General features: G+C 40.5%; 1 protein-coding gene across 1 annotated transcript; it reads right to left on the reverse strand.

The window, feature by feature from the left end:
- Positions 1–2,947: 2,947 nt before the first annotated feature.
- On the reverse strand, positions 2,948–17,093 carry LOC104957936 (rho GTPase-activating protein 9-like; the record flags this gene model as incomplete). Its single annotated transcript, XM_010785609.1, has 15 exons — positions 2,948–3,637; positions 5,104–5,238; positions 5,998–6,051; positions 6,695–6,772; positions 7,836–7,998; positions 8,570–8,599; positions 10,070–10,112; positions 10,640–10,743; positions 12,065–12,163; positions 12,684–12,779; positions 13,359–13,446; positions 13,574–13,635; positions 14,689–14,787; positions 14,953–15,093; positions 17,028–17,093. Coding segments are annotated over 15 exons (1,368 nt in total), but the record flags the coding sequence as incomplete, so codon positions are not given.
- Between the last annotated feature and the right edge of the window lie 183 nt (positions 17,094–17,276).

A 17,276-nucleotide genomic window follows, 5' to 3' on the forward strand; every position in this document is an offset into this window, starting at 1 on the left:
TGTCGTGTGTATTGTATGTAGTAGAGTCTATGTATGTATCTCCTTTGTGTCTGTACGCTAGAGCGAGTTGTTAGTGAGAGTAGAGCTTAGTGACGCACAGCACTATGTCCATATTGCGTGTGATGAGCAGCTCGAGCTCCGTAGACCCGTCGCCACCACATCACGTCATGTCTGGCTTAACCGTCGCCCGTACCAATACCAAACCAATCCCCATCACAATACCCAAGGGCCATACCCTTAACAAATCGTGACGCGATGTGCCCAGACAACCTACCCCACAACACCCAAACAATAGGACATTTGGTAACTTCCTCAAAAAACAGCACCCAACACATCCCACCACATTTTCTTACACTACACCCCATAATTATGTTGCACCCTCCGGCGGCCAGCTGTTGGCCGGTCTCGTACCCCGACCTCCCGGGTGAAGCAGCCGCACCCTACCCATTGAGCCACCCACTGTCTATGAACAACATCCTCTTTTTTTTAATGTTTGAAACTATTTTCTTTGAATTAATTACAGGAAAGCGTCCCCACGAGTGCAAGGTCTGCAACAAAGCCTTCAAGCACAAACACCATTTGATTGAGCACAGCCGGCTGCACTCTGGGGAGAAACCCTACCAATGTGACAAGTGTGGCAAACGCTTCTCTCACTCCGGCTCTTACTCCCAACACATGAACCACCGCTACGCCTACTGCAGCAAGGACCAGGACCAGGACCAGGATCAGGACCAAGACCCCGAGGAGATGCCTCTCACCCCGGGGGCCGGGAGCAGCCTCGGGGGCCGCCTCAGCGACGAGACCCGCCTGTCCATAGAGTATACCCAAACCGCACACTCCTTCCTCAGCGATTCTAGTCTGGATGGAGCTGCAGAGGCCTTTAAGGAGGAGGAGGAGGATGAGGAAGAGGAGGAGGATAAAGAGGCAGGAGTTAGTGATAGTCATGAGGCACATGTAGGTTTGTCAGAGGAAGCCAGGGAGCTGGAGAGTAGCCCCATTCAAGGACCACCTATAAGGGAGAATGGAGTGCAAAATGAGAGAAATGGTTACGATGTGGAAAATCATATTGACAATACCGAGAGAGAATTCTGGGAGCAAAAAATGGAGGAGCAGAATGGAGACTTGGACAGATGTGAACTGAGCCATGATATAACAGATTTACCCAGAATAAAAACTTAAGGGTAACTCTAAAAAGCCCCAAAAATGCCTATACTATATATATTTAGACTTTTGATACAGTTTTCTCCAATATGTATACAAATACAGTATGTAACAGTTCCACACATTTTTTACACATTTTTACAAAGTGAAAAAATGCACAGAACTGCCAAACAGTTGCCTTTAAGTGGATGAAGCCATACAACAAAAATATATGGGACAATACCAGTTATAGTATTTTATCATTCAAAATAGACTTGATGTACCTACAATGCTTTTTGTTTGTTTTAGTTTTTGAATCTTTGCCATGACAGCTAAAAAACATGTGGGTTGACTCATCTGAGGTCATGTCACCGGTCCAGATGTGACATCGCAGGAATCTCACTTTTATATGCTTGCTGCTGCCGAATATTGCACAACCAACAAACAAGAGGCCTTCGTATTTTAACGTCCAGGATCCACCTTTTTTTTGTTTGAAATGTTGCGCCTCTTTGCATGTGATCAGGTTAAGAAACAACACCTGAAGGAAAGCTTTGATTGCAGGACAGAAGGAGTCTCACTTTAAAAGTTAGAGCTTAAATGGGCAAGACACATTCAATATTCTGTGGTATCGTTTCATACAAATCCTTACCTCTATTTAAAGAGAAATAACTTGTAAACTGTTTCACATGAAAATACACATATGTTCCATTACTTTTTCCAACAGCCAGTGAGCCTCCTTTTATCATTCATACTGTGAAATAATAAGGTGCAGCCACCTCATCTCTTCTGGTTTTCAATGGCTCAACGGCTTTGACTTATAAGCAGTATATTTAGAATTTTAGAGAACAAGCAGTAAAAAGAGGAAGGTGTTTTTTTAATTTATTTTTCAAACAAAAAGCAGTGGACTGCACATCTTTTGTCATCCTGACATCTCTATATGTCAAGGGGAATAAAAGAAACTTCATTTTATGCAAAAATATATCCTCTTTCTGTTAATCATTTACATGGGCTACAGCTAAGTTTTCTCACCCCCTGAAGAATAATTTGTCACACATTTGGGCTGCGTGTTGAGGTGTGGTGAGAGGGTCAAGACTCAGGACACACACATCAGCTTTGAACTTCCTCTTTCCGACTGCAGTGTAGTCAACGTGAAAAGTACCTCAGATGTACTGAGACACTGTGAGTAATCCGACAAAGCCATGGTACGAAGAGATAAGACGGTGGTACATGAGGTGTGACTAAGCCTATATGTACTCATGCATACCGTGTGCCAAAGACACTTCTTGGTTATTGTGTGTGTGTGTGTGTGTGTGTGTGTGTGTGTGTGTGTGTGTGTGTGTGTGTGTGTGTGTGTGTGTGTGTGTGTGTGTGTGTGTGTGTGTGAGATCGGAGGGGACGCAGGAATGGGTTTAAGCCACAGCATGAGGCATTCTTCTAAAAATGCCATTCCCACCAAGCCACAGAAGCAGCCAGCAATTGCTCAAAACTTCCACATTAAAAAGAGAGGAGGAAAAAGGAGAGAGGGGGGGAAAAGAGAGAAAAAAGAGCGAGCGAGGAGGGCGAAGAGAGAAAAAGAGAGAGAGGTTCCAGTGGTGGCGGCGGTGGTGTTGGTATGCCTTCCAGCAGACGAACCACAAGGCTCCCATGGGACCTTCGAGGCAAGGAGGAGAACGTGGGGAGAAGGCGAGGGAGGAGGGAGAAAAAAGGAGAAAGGGATGGAAAGACGAGGATGAGAGGAAGAGGAGGAAAGGGAGGAAGCAAAGAAAAGGAAGAGAATAAAGAGTAAAGAAAGGAAAGGAAGGTAGGAGATAAGGCGATAGGGGTGAGTGAGCAGGGAGATAATAAATGAGAAACAGAGCCAGTCGGGGAAAGGAATGACAGTGGGGAGAAAATGAGAGAAAGACACAGAGTTGACAAATTCATGGGGCCCACCACACCCTGGCACAAACATCGGCCTCTGAACACGAACGCTCACCCCTGGAGTGGAAGGAAAAACCATAGGCGGTAAAAAACACACATTTTATGTACTGTAAAAGGAACTGGCTCGCAGAACATCGTACACCATTCATCTTCCTCCAGCCTTTTCATCTTCACAGAGACCCAAACTTAACAACAGTGCGATCATGGTACAGCACTGGCATACTTTGAGAACCGCGGCCAAAGAGTCCCTGACAGAAAATTACTGACAACGACAAGGAAACTACCCCCTCTTGTGGTCACATTTTTTCTTTTCCTTCAAGGGCAGTGCACAAGGTTCATTCCTTCACGCCGTTAAATCCCATTGGGAATATTCTGCATTGTGCCAGTTTTAGGGAAGACAAATGAGAGACAGCAAAGACAAACACTTCAGCACAAATGTAACATATGCGTTTTTTGTTCCCGGCCTCTCACCGTTGGAGATGGCGACACATGAACTGCAGCGTGTCATGGTTCGGAGGAGGCATGTTGAGCACCAGACACTTCAAACGATCCACTTTGTCCATGTAGTCCGACATCTCTGCAACACAGAGCAAGATCACAGTCAATGTCTTCATTTGCATTCCACTTCATGAACTTCATGAGCAGTGGAAACCAAATGTACATTCGCTTACTGATATCACACGTGCTTTATCAACAATGATCTAATCTGATATAACAGCATGGAGTTATCATTCTCATTAATATGCAAGTTTATCACTGAATTTAATTAATTTGGAAATGCTATCTACTGTTTTATGATAAGTCAAATACATTCTGATATTTTGTTTAATACCGATTAAAGATTAAAACCGTGATCAGTAAAATTATACTAACAAGACTATGTTTGCCTGATTTGGTTTATTCTACATTGTTGTTTAAACTATTAAAGACATTATTAAGTTGCACTGAATGACATTTTACTTTATTATGATGCTATAGTACTCACTGGAGCACTGTGTTTTAATCTGCAGCTGAAAATAGTCCCCCAAAAAGCACTACACTCTATTTTTGAGTTACATTTTCACTTTAACCTAATGCCTTTTCAAAAATGTAACAATATATTTATGAACCGTTTTAGAGATTTACATCAGAATGAACGGCCACAAAAAAAAAGGAAGTTGTAAAGCAAATAAAAATGAAAAAACACATTGTTGGTTTTTGTGTGTTCGGGACATTTGTTAACAAGAAGAAAAATATAGAATAAAGCGGGAGTTGAGGATAATTAGAGTACGAAAAAACGCAGCTAACGTGAGGATTTTTTGTTGTTGCAGTAAAACCATAACTTCATTTGGGTTAAACACTGCTCAATAAATTTATCTTTTGTCAGTATGTAATTATTCCTCCCTCTCCTTGGAACTCATGCAATTTTCTTTTTTGGAAAAAAACATTTGATTTAACCGTGTCCATTTATCTTTCATGATATATGTGGTGTTTTGCAGTGTTTCCTAGATGTGGACAAACGTGCTGTAAATTCAGTGTATTCTATATTGAAGAAAATGACTTTCACCGCAGCTTGAGAAAGTGTGAAAGCATCCAGGAAAAGAGGGGGTGAACTCTCTCACACAGACTGTCCTGGTTTTGACTCATTAAAACCACAGTATTGTTGCGAGGATTCAGAATAAAAGCACAGCAAAGGAAAAATAACAAAGTGAGATTATAAATTATCCAATACGAGGTTAAAAGACGCTGATCCTGTAATTTGAACAACCTCACTTTGAATATGACTAGGGACTGGATGGACGTAAGTGCTTGTGTTGATTAATGTGCATTTCCTTTTCTTAAATAAATAAAATACATTCAAAAAAATATTTTCACTATTCCTAATTCTCTAGTTTTCTACACATAATAAAAAAAAGTCCTAAATATCCTGAAAAAACATATCCATTAAAAAAGCATTAAGGTTAGATTGATCAAAGATGAGTACCATTCTTTATTATTATTTACAGTAATGGGGGATGTGTACAGCAGAAATTAAATGAACTGGGGCTGAGGCGGGTCACTCACTGACTGTCTCCACGATGTCGGTGAAGAAGCCGAAGGGCACGAGGGGCTCGGGAAGCTCGCGAAAGAAAAGTTTCAAAGCTCCCGTGATGACATGAATGTCCTCCCAGTCGCTCTGGTCCAAATTCAGCTTCTCTTCTGAGGGACAGGGAGGGAGGAGGGGGGAGAAATTCAAACAGACATTGTCAGAAAAAGTGCATGAAATGCAAGACAATGTGAAAAAGAGAGACAACGGGTTAGAGTGAGTTAATGAAAAAGAGAAGTGGAGTTAAAGTGACATTATTGTTAAGCCAACAACATAATTAAAGTGTGAATTCATGTCGGATTGAGGCGTAACACGAAGGCTTGTAGCTGCAGGATGGAGATAGAAAAGCTCTTTGAAACGTCAGAGAAGCACAAACACATGTAAAGCAAACATTCTCTTAAAATCCAGGCCTGACCAATGCTTCTCAAATTGGATCATAAAATCAAAGGGAAAACAATAAAAGGCTTTGATTGAAGTTCTTTATGATACAATAAGAATCAATGATGAGAAGCGTTGGTCAGTGAGATGCTGCTGTGGGATTATAGAGCACTTCACAGTGTGTGAGCTGCAGCTGATTCTCTGTTTCCTCCACTTGGTGGCAGCCATGTGCCGTGCGAGGCGTCGCTGTACAACCTGCCGCCTGTTATTATATCAGAAAACTTGAAGCAGGAAAGCCTAAGGGACACACATACATTAAGCAAATGGTAGCACAAGCAGCAAACTGTACTGAGCACGTCTGTGCCGCAGATCAGCCCTGCGTGTGGGGAGTTTCTGACTGAGGTGTTCACATTATGCAACAAATGATGCACAAATATAAGCAGGCCGAGTGACACGTTCAAGCAGCCGCTTTCCCCTCGTAAATCTGAATCTACCTTGTACAAACTCCGCCGGGAACATGTAACGGCCGTCTGTAGTCACCGCTCGCTCTGCAAAAACCAACAGTTACTCAAAGGGCTTTCCTCAGCGTCCACCAAATGTAGTGGGAGTGAGACAATCAGGATTCAAGCAGGTGTGTGCAAGCGTACAATATACAAAACAGCATCAGAAAGCATTCTGAAAAAAATAGGAAGGGTTAAAGTGTAATCCTTTCTGATGTCCAATTGTAAACTCCACCACTTCTCTCTGTCCCCAGCATTTCATTCACAGGTTTCATTCATGGTAAGAGATGAAATGAATTAAAATAACTTTGAGAAATATCAAAATAATTCATATCATTTTCTCTCTCTCGTTACTGTAGCTAAACGTTTTTGAGTCTTTCTTTTAAATGTCTTTTCAGAACTGCTCCCCGAAGACATTCAATTCACCAAAACGAGTTTTTATCAAACCTTGTGGTCAAAAGAAAGATTGTTTTTGTGTGTATGAAATATTTGAAGCATTTTTCCCAGACAGTTTCCAAACAACTTGAGTTTCTTTAATGTAGATGTTTCTCTCTCTTTGACATCTACCTGGCACCACTTCTCTTCCCCCCCAACATTTCCCTAGCAGGTTTCATTCATGGTCCGAGATTAAATGAATCAGCATTAATTATAGATATAGTTCAGTTATTCCCCTCCTCCCCTTCTTCCTCACCGTGGTCCACCAGGAAGCGTAGTTTCTGGATCACTGCCAGGTTCCCTGAGACTCTGTAGATGCCATCAGTGTCCAGTCCTGTCAAATTACGCAAATAGCTGGTTAGGTCACTGGCATGAGGGTTCAGATCGAAACCAAAGTGACACATTTCTCGAGGCAGTCAGAAATTATATCATTGGTTTTGCTTCTGCACATCCATTATTTAGCCAGCCTGGGAAGTTTGTTTTGTTGCCTAACTTCCCAAAAGTGTTTGGATAAAGTCAAGCAAAAGCAAGTTTCGACACATCTAAATATGTATATTGCTGAGTTATATGATGACATGATTATTTTTCCACACTGGTTTGATGTTGTAGATCAGGTCAGACAGTGTAAACAATTCATTATTAACATCCTCAATTGATATTTTCTATTCTTTCTTTCTTTTCTATAAGTGGTAAAAAAATCTAGCCTAGATCTTTTATTGATCATTGGTCACTTTAACTTCATTTTATTTCCCTTTAGATTAAAACGTGTTGCCAGCGTTTTATAATATCTCTAGGAGCTGAAGTTGAAAAAGTTGACAAAAACATGAATCGACATCAGTTTTTTATCCACAGAAGAAAAGACAAGTTGCAGCTTCTAAAATGTCTACATATTCAGATTTTCTTCGTGTTCAGTTGAGGTTAATGTTATACTGTAAAACACTGGGTAAATACAAGAGGCATTTTCTGACATTCCGTCACATCCTTGAGTATAAATGTCCAAAAGTGCTCCTTGAAAATATTCTATTCATTATAACCAAAGTTTTTAAAAGCAATACTCAGAATAAAGTTGTTTTGGTGTGTATGAAATATTAATTTAAAAGTACTGTTTCCACACAGTTCCCAAACAACTCCATTTTCTCTAATTATATCTCTATCTTCGGTTGGCAGCTGTCAGAACTTTGTTTCTGTTGGTCTTTCATCTCTGTCAGACAATCACAAAAAAAATGTCAGTAAATGTTTGCTAAGTGATTTATGTCAAGAAGCTGAACAATAAGGTGCACAAATGCTTTTATGTGACTAGTGCTCAAAACAGAATAAAGGAGTGTTTCCTCTTGCGTGCCCCTCTAAGTTGAGCATCACATTAGCAGGAGCTGGCTGTGTGTTTGCAGTGTTTGTACCTCTCTTCTCCACAGCTTCAGTACAAAGCCTGACGAAGCGAGGCACGGTGCTCTTCTCTCTCTCACAGAGCATCTCCAGACGACAGCCAAACACCTGATCTGAAGGGTGATGGCAGACGGACACAAACACACTTTTTAATATCTTTTCAAAAGTTACTTTTTTCTTCAAAAAACTGTGCCGAGACATGATGTAAAAGCTACAGGCTCAAATTAATCTAAGGATAAATTCACTGTTCACTATGGAATAAAACCCCGATGTTCCCAGGAGCGATATAAGCTCACCTTTGATGATGCAATGCAGCTCACGTACTGTAGGCCTACTATATATACAGTATACAGTAGGGTGAAAAACCCCAGCATACGCAACACTTTACTTCAGAGTTTGGTACCAAACTGGTTTTAATGCCAAATGATCAGACTTTGAAAAACTTGTTTGGTATAATCTGATTAAATCAATCAGTTTATTAGATGGGAGTAGGAGTAGTCATTATTTTATAAATGTACCGTCACTTCCATTCATTTAAGAGGCTTCTTCAGTTGTAATGACATGCAGGAAATCACATAACGCCCCCTAGTGGAAGAGGATGTTGTTGAGATTACATATCGTGTTGGCATTATGTCGAAGCTTTGTGTGATGTGTAGCTTTCAATCCTGAACTGTTACTTTTTTTAAATTATGAGGAGCTGCTGGCCTTGAGATCACTGGCTATATCTGGCGACAGTTTTGTTGGGTACCTTTGCTGCCCTGGATTTCCTCCTCTCTTTCTGTCCCCTTGCTATTGCTCCCTGTCGCATAAAGAACTTAGAATATGGAGAAAAATAACCCAAATGATCGCCTCAACTTTTGAGAACAAACCATAGCTAGTTTTGTTCTCCTATGGTTGATTGCACAATGTAAGTCATTTTGGATGAAAGCCTCTGCTGAATAAATGTAATGAAATGTAATGTTATAATGGTGTTGTAATCATCAGACAGGCAGAGTGAAATCATTTCATTTTGGAGAAGCTGTTACAGGCAAGAGGATTGCGATGCGTATTCACTCTGGGATATGGCATCATTGCAGAATGAGATTTCCAGCCAGCCAACTTTGATGCAGCTCAGTTAAGCAGCAAAACATGTTCAACTTCACAACAAAAGACCAGTGAAAAATGTATTTGTAAAAGTCTTGGTTTATTTAACGCTGTATACTAATGACCAGGGACTTGCACAGACATTTGGAGGGGCTATTGCTCTAAACGAAAATACCTTTTGAAAATTGTAACTTGTTTTTAATGTAAAAGAAACCAAACGATTATTACATAAACTAAATTGAACAGTAATTCACATCTCATAACAAAATAAGCTAAGGCGACTACTTGCATTCGGTGACTTGATTTTAAAAATGAAAATCAGGGAAATGTTTTGTTTTGCGGTCCATATCTCATCAAAAATATCTAATGTTAGTAACTATTAAAGACAAAATGGGGACAATTCTGTTTTAATGTAGTTTGACCATTGTAACTGCTGTGCAGTCCAGACATACTGATAAAATAGGGCCTCTAACTAATTACCTTAAATAAACTCACTAATTAATTAATCCAGTTCAATGATGAGCGCAGTAACGGTAAGGTATCTAATTACTTATTTATTTAGTATTCCATAACTTAATAACAGAGATGGTCAAACTGAAGTAGAGACATGGCAGAAATCCTACAATGAAGCGGGACAGTGAAGTGTTCACCCGTGAGAGGGCGATAAAGAACAGAGAGCGAGCGACCCCGTTGAGGGAGTTTACAGATGAAAAGACACAGAAAGACAGAAGCACAATAACAACAAGTAGGAAATATTTAGGTGTATTTTTGTAAATAACCCGACGGTATCAAAGGTAGTAAAGTCTGGTTTTCCTATACCGACTAACTGCTGCCATGACAGACTCAAAATCAAGTTTCTCCCAAAAATCGACACTGAGTGGTCTAGCTCGAAGTGTTGAAGAACAATAAAAAGAAAACGGAAAAAAACAGAAAAAAAGAAAATAAAAAAGAAATGAAAAAAAAAAACAGCGACAACATTCCCGCAGCGAACGTAACATACAATCAAAGGAGCTTATCATGAGTGATTCGGGCCACACAAAAAAAAAAAAAAAAATGTACAGAATAAAGACAGAATAACAGAAAAACAAAACTCTCGCTCTCTCCAGAGGGCAGCGTCACCAAGAAGGCTAAACGGCCGTTCCGCGGCCAACCATTAGCCCTTTACCTGAACAACGTCCTGCGCTGACAAAGGGATACTAGCCTTACAAATAAAGAAATATGAAAATGTTACCGTGCTTTTTAATAGAGGCCTTTCTCCTGCAGCGGCCTGCAAGAGGGGTCTCTAGATCAGTTTCTCAGCCGGTCTTCAACTCTCTTTTTCCTCTCGTGTTCTCCAGGTGGACGACAGCAGGACCTGCAAAGGTGGAAAGTGAGAGAGAGGAGGTTGGAGGAGCAAAGAAAGGAAGGAAGAGAAGAAGAAGAGGAGGTCAGTGCGGTCGTGAGAGGGCAGGAGAGCAGATGAGTGGGATGGCTGGAGATAAAGAGGGGAGGCCGGGGCGGCGAAGGAGACAGACGCAGGGATATTGCCCATTGGACGCGTGTGAAGATATAAGGTGGCTGGATGGAGGAAGGATGGAGGAAGATGGAAGGATGGTAAGAAGCCTGTGGGAATTAGAAAAAAAACAGTGATGATGATCCCGAATGGAGAGTAAACGAGGTGGAGTGGAGAGACGGGTATAGGGAGGTAAGTCAGATGAAGATGAGATCTCGTGGGGGGGGGGGGGGGGACTTACGCGCGGTCCTCCTGTCGTCCTCGTCTCCACTCTGCTCCAGCATATCCACGCTGCCTGCCCGCCTCAGGGAGTACAGCAGCACGTTGTCCAGCGGGTTCTCACGGTCCTGGAAGGCAGGTAAAGTGACATTTTGGGTTAAATTACTCACATACAAAAAAGTACACCACCTACAGTTTGAATCACATTTTTAAAGAGGCTCTCAGAACTCCATTAAGCATTTTAAATATATATTTTTAAAGGTTTTTTTGAAGCGCTTAATGTAGATTGGCTTTTTTAAAAGCTAATTTGCTGGATTCTTGCTGTTGAGAATTTGTTTCCTCATGGTTGATTGCACTTATTATAAATTGCTTTGGACACACCTACATAATGTAATAATAACATTTACACACATATCTTAAAGGTCCCATGTCATGCTTTTCTGGTTATTACCCGTCCCCTTGTGTGTTATGAAGCTTTTTCTGCATGTAAACGGTCTGCAGAGTCACAAACCCTCAAAGTACACCCTGTAGCGAGTAAAACTCTAACACAGAAAAGACCTGTCTATGCTGCCCCAGAACGCCTCGTTGGAGATTTCTCTTTTTCTTCCTGAGTATGGTGACATAACCATGCCCTGGTTCAAATGGACCAATCCGTGGAGCTCCTCACACACACACACACACACTCACTCAGCCTTATCTTTTCCCAGCTGCGGCTCCGTGGATTTCTCCGCCTGGGACTCAGCCAGCTGTGAGTTTGTGTGTGTGCTCAGGCTGAGTTCAGGCTGAGTTTCGCGGTGTCTTGCTGTCTCAAAGACCCCACGCAGCAACCAGGAAATGAATGAGTGCAGGAATGAGTCTTAAAACCCGGAAATTAGTTAGCATTTTTGCACTTTTGGTTCCCTCGTCTCAACGTTCCCTCGTCTCAACGTCCCGCCAACACGGCAGGACAGAGAGTGAATACACATACTATACAGAGACGCTGTATGAGAAACCAATGTGAGTTTGGAACATTGAACAATATAAATCTATTCTAGTAGACCTCAACAATGGAATTATGATCAGTAGAAATGGCCATGACATGGGACCTTTAAAACCCATTAAAAAAAAAGATAGCTGTCATCTGTCAAAAGGAAAACTAAATGATTTGTTTCTAATATTCTTAAATCTGATCTTAAAAAAAAATAGAGAAAAGAAGACAAAGAATAAGGAAGTTGTTAAAGGATGTGTGTGCACTCCTAACATTTATATACTAATGGTATGACACTATTATCCTTCAAAGGAAAACTATTTTACCACTAATAGAGAAGTGGCACAATAAAAGGTAGTCTGTGTCTGTGTGTATGTGTATGTGTATGTGTATGTGTATGTGTGTGTGTGTGTGTGTGTGTGTGTGTGTGTGTGTGTGTGTGTGTGTGTGTGTGTGTGTGTGTGTGTGTGTGTGTGTCTCACCAGCCTGTCGATGACGCTCTGGATGGTTTTGTACCACTCTATGATCAGCGAATTTGTCTCTGACTGCAGCAGGAACTCATTGCCCGTCACTGTCCTCAACTAAAACACACATACACACATTTATAATGTATTAATGTGTGACACAATATCCATACAGCTCCCAGACGATGATATAAAATATACATATATATATATATATATATAAATATATATTTATTTGTTTACACTTTTTATCCAACAAGTTAGTCAGCTGTCATGTGTCAATCTCTATTGTCTTGATTTCAAAGATACACGTACACGCCACAAATAACTGGAAAATGTATTATTACAGCTTCCTCTTCTTTACTGAGGCTAAATGCAAAGTAAAAAACTCCCCACTCTCACTTCCTCTGCTGATAAGGACCCCCTGCTGACAGAAATATGACTTTATGTTTTACTACTTGCTAACACTGTCTTCACTTTATATCAGCCCACAGCAACAATTGTGTTTACAGTTATTTGATAAAAACAGATGAATTACACATGAGAGTTTCTTACAGCAAGGTTGAGGAAAGATAAAATTATATCTGGAGATCTTTTCACTGAATTTCCTGAATATTAATCCACTTCTTTTTTTTACCTTGAAGACATTCTTCTTGCTGGACAAGTTGTTGGCCCAGTGCAGCTGTGCTCCTCTCAAATCCACACTGCTTTCAGGGCGACTGTTTCCTGGTTTCTGTTGATCAATTTACAGGCACACACAAACACAAAACATGTTTTCTTCTATTAGTTGGTCAGATTGACTCACACATGTTTCTAAAAATTGAGTTTGGGTGTTTTCTTTTCCTGCACGGGAAGCTGTGGCTCAGTGGATAGTGTGCTGGACTTCGAATCAGGGGATAGCAAGTTTGAGTCCCACTGCAGTCATTAAGAGCAACTTTCAAACTCAACACCTGCATCAGATACGTTTGACCTGTTTTGTGAACACAGGACTGAATGTGTGTCATTTCACAGCAAGGAGCCATGAATGAAAACAGATTCATAGAACACAAGCAACACAGTGCTCTTTTTTTGGGTTTGTCAAAAGCTACCGACTTCAAATGTTTAAATCTAAAATGACACTCTGTGCAATAAGTCACAAGACTTGGCTAAGGATTGTTAAATAAAGAAATTAGCTTCATGGAATGATTTTTCACCCAAGTTACTTTTAATATACTGGGAAATAAACATGAATTGATTGTTTATACAATGAAATGTGTACAAAAGCTCTAAACCTTGGGTAAAAGCTTGAGACACAGTTTATCTGAGCTCTTACCCAGCTGGAAGGTGTCTGTGATTTAGGATCTTTGAAGAAAACCAAGCTGTTCCCGACCAACACAACCCAGGAGGGGCTCCAATTTTTCCTGCAACACAAATACCCCAACAATACTTATCTGATCAGCACAGCAACTTATACTTGCCTTCATTTATTTAAACATTATTCATACAAATAGATGCAACCGTTTTTGTCTTCAATGGGAGCAGGCTCACCTCAGTTTCCGGCCTCCTTCTGCAATCTTTGTCTTGTTTAGGAGGCCAGCTTTCTCCAACTCCTGATGACACATTAAAATAACTTAAAGCACAAGAGCTTAACTAAAGCAGTGTTATTCATAACGTCACACTAATGTCATCTCTCACGGCAGGCAAAACAATTGGTTTGATTAATAAAAGGTAACGGTAAAGCAGAGGGCTTTTCCTCTGTGTGATACACTGCATCCTGAGAAAACCCATTTAACTTGAATGTTGCATCATTCAAAAAATAGCAGGAGGGGAGCTGCTGAATCTCCCACTGCGCTGTGGCCCCGTTTAAGTTCTAAGAGAAACGTATTCATGCCAACTATCTATTCATCCGTATGGAGTACAGTATATGGAGGCAGTGAATAACAAACTGAGGAAAAAATGTGCCTTTCAAAGAGAAAACTAAAGAAGAGAGAATTGAAAAATCGAAATTTGTAAAACAATTGCAACTTGTTTTGCCAGATACAATTCGGGATAAATAGACCTAAGATATAAATGTTTTTTATTTATTTTTCAAAATGAAATACATGCAAATAAAACCAAAACCATTTGCTTTATGATTTTTCTCCAAGGGATACTTGTGTGTTTTTAATGCTAATAGTGAGTCGCCCTTTAATCACTACGCAACAGATGAAAAGATTCCGATGACAATATGTTTACCACAATTCTCTTGGCCTATCGCCATTTCAGGAGAAATACGCTTCTGTCAGGACTGAATTTAAAAAATCTGTGTTTATCTCTTGATGAAACAGAACTGGTGAGAAAATGTCAAAGATTTAGCCTTTTCACACAAAACTAAAGTCCTAGAACTTCAGTAGAAAGCCAGAGCTACCTGAGCCTGATGGTCACTGCCTTGTTTTTGTAGCTGTGTTTTTACTGCCAAGATAATCAACAAAAGGCTGATTATGTGTTTGTTCTACTCAGAATTACTGTGAGGAGAGTCTGCAGAAAAGGGGTAGGTTCAAAGTTGAGGATAACAGATGCTTAAGAGGTACTGTTTGCCCAAAGCCGTCTTTTGCTAAGTATTAACACAAATATTAAATATTTGGTATTTTCATTCCAGAAGATAAAAGCAGTGTTTTTCTCACCGGTGTGCCGCCATCGCTGTCTGGAGAGCTCTCAGGAGACGGAGGCTCCACAATGATGTTGGTCACATTACAGGAGTAATCTCTGCACTGATGGATCAGCTGAAAAACAGGAAGTAGGCATCATCAGCTGCTTCAATCCTCTGCATGTGTATATGTCCAGTGTTTTGTGTGAAACTGATACACATCTGCATTTCCCTCTGCATGTCGGTGAATACTGAACACCAAATGTATGACTTTGTTTGTTTGTGCTCTAGAGGCGAGTACCTTGCCGTTCTCAGGCAGGATCATAGATTGGGAGTGGCTGAGCTGCGGCTTGGCATCATGCAGGGCGGCAGAGTTATGGCACTGGGCATCAGTGAACGACATGGTGCTCAGGGTGCCAGAGGAGACGGCGCGCTGCATGCTCTTCAGGGGTTAAAGGTGGGGGGCATATTTTTGGGTTGGGGGGAACAAGGGAAAGGGTAATCACTAAGTTATTGTGCGTGAATGGAAAATGAAATACAATATGCTGCCACTGATGTATGTGGATCTTGTGAGAGCTGATACGTATTTGCTTTCTTTGGAATGACTTCACTGAGACAATGGAATAACCTTTTTTTGTTGTTATATTTGTTGAATATTTAAGTATTTAGATTGTTTTGCCAAAAGCAACCAATTAAAATCACAAACAAGCAACAGTAAGGAGCAACAAAAAGGTTAGGGCTTTTTCCCAAATTAAGCATGCAGTTCATGCAAACAAGCATTCAAAACCTAATCATATCGGCAATGAAGAAGAACAATACTAGTTTCCCCTAGTGTAGCAGTATAGAGTAAAATAGTATGATGTTTATTCCAATCTGCTGTTCCAACTGTTTGGGTCATGTTATACATAAAAGGAGGACCTTTTCCCACTGGCTGGACTTTTTACTCATTAATACATTTTCAGTTTCAGTGGATGTACAGTATTTCCCTATTCAACTCGGTTTTTCTGACTAATGGACTGGAAAGTTCTGAATAAGATTAGAAAGTGCCACAGTCTGACACAGATCATTCTTGCGTGGGCTTAAATGTCACCCCACCTCAAACTGCCTCCACATCTGTACTTAAACAGGTTCACTTATCTCGCTCTGCACTCAGTTCTCTCAGGAGGTATCATACATTGGCAAACATTATGAAACCTTGTGCCATGTCGGATCAATTCTGAATAAATCTGCAAGTATTCAAAAAATCCTCTTTGGGGAATGAAACAATGCATAAACCTTACTTCATTCAAGTACGACCTGAAGCATTCCTTCCCTCTGAGACTGATGAGACAATTTCTTGAGCACTTTACAAACTGGCAAATGAGGACAAACTGCAGCTTCCTTGAGAAGTTGACATTTCTTCACTTCACCAGAGGAGCAGGCGCATGTACAGAATGTACATCTTTACTCTACACACAAAATATGTATGCCAATAATTCCACACGTGTACAGATACAGGTGATCGTGATTGCTCACATGCAGACATTCCCACAACTTCAACTCTTCATTCAGCAGCAGCAGCCACATTTAAGTACCTTTCCCAATCCCTGTAACCTAGTTTCAACAATCAGACTTAATATCCCTACTAATGTTTGCCATCTTTTCATGCAAGGAGGATTAGCACTAAGAGCCAAATCTGCTCCTTTGCTAAGAAGAGGCAGTTAAAAGGGCTTTATAACCAAGCGCACCCACACCCCTCTGTGATGCAACATGTTGCAGTAAGAACTGCTTGGGTAACAGCCTTTCTTTTCACACCATGAGTTGCTATTTTCCCATCTTAATATGCATAAATGCTGAACTGTGAGAATGTAAAAAGCATAGCTGGCATTACTTTAATGTATTCTACAGCGATACAGTGGATATGCAGTTTTTGCAAATTTAACGACTCGACGATTTCATTGATTTTCAAGAGGAAAATACCTTCCATCATCAAAAGCCCTTTAAGCACTTATAAAACACATAGGATTACCCTCCCAGTCAGGCATGCAACACAAGTAACAAGGAAAGAGTTTTCAGATTTTAAAAGAAGAAGAAGAATAGGAAGTCTTAGTAATCTATAGATACTTATGTACAGACATATATTTAATGATTCTGCTGGCGCTGTGCAAACATGTAGCAGGATTCTTTCTTGACATACTGTAAGGTACCAGAGCTGTGTGGTGTCCGGTTTTGTTAAGCAAATGCATCCACTACTGTAAGGAGAATATGTTAAACTGATAATAAGGTTTATGTTTTACTTCACTTTTTGATGGTTGATTTTTACAAGATGAAACTCAAGGTGAAATGCATTAGCCCTCATTGCATTAAAAGAGAGCGGCAGGAAGAGACTTGTTTCACCTGTTTCATCTGCCAGCCACCGTCAGCATTCCTCTGGTGGCTCCCGTAGAGGAAATCAGGTGACAGCTAGAAGGAATGAGAAAACAAAGAGACAGAAAGACAAAGACAGGAAAGTGATCAGTAATTATTTATATTTAATTTAATTTGAAGCACAACTTAGACTTCTGTTTATTTTACTGGCACCAATAATGAATTTCAGGCTTTTGTGTCTACATTTGTCGATATTAGTGCAACAAAGATTTGATCAAA

Source organism: Notothenia coriiceps, unplaced genomic scaffold, assembly GCF_000735185.1.
Source record: "Notothenia coriiceps isolate Sejong01 unplaced genomic scaffold, NC01 NC01_scaffold00028087, whole genome shotgun sequence".
NCBI lineage: Eukaryota > Metazoa > Chordata > Actinopteri > Perciformes > Nototheniidae > Notothenia > Notothenia coriiceps.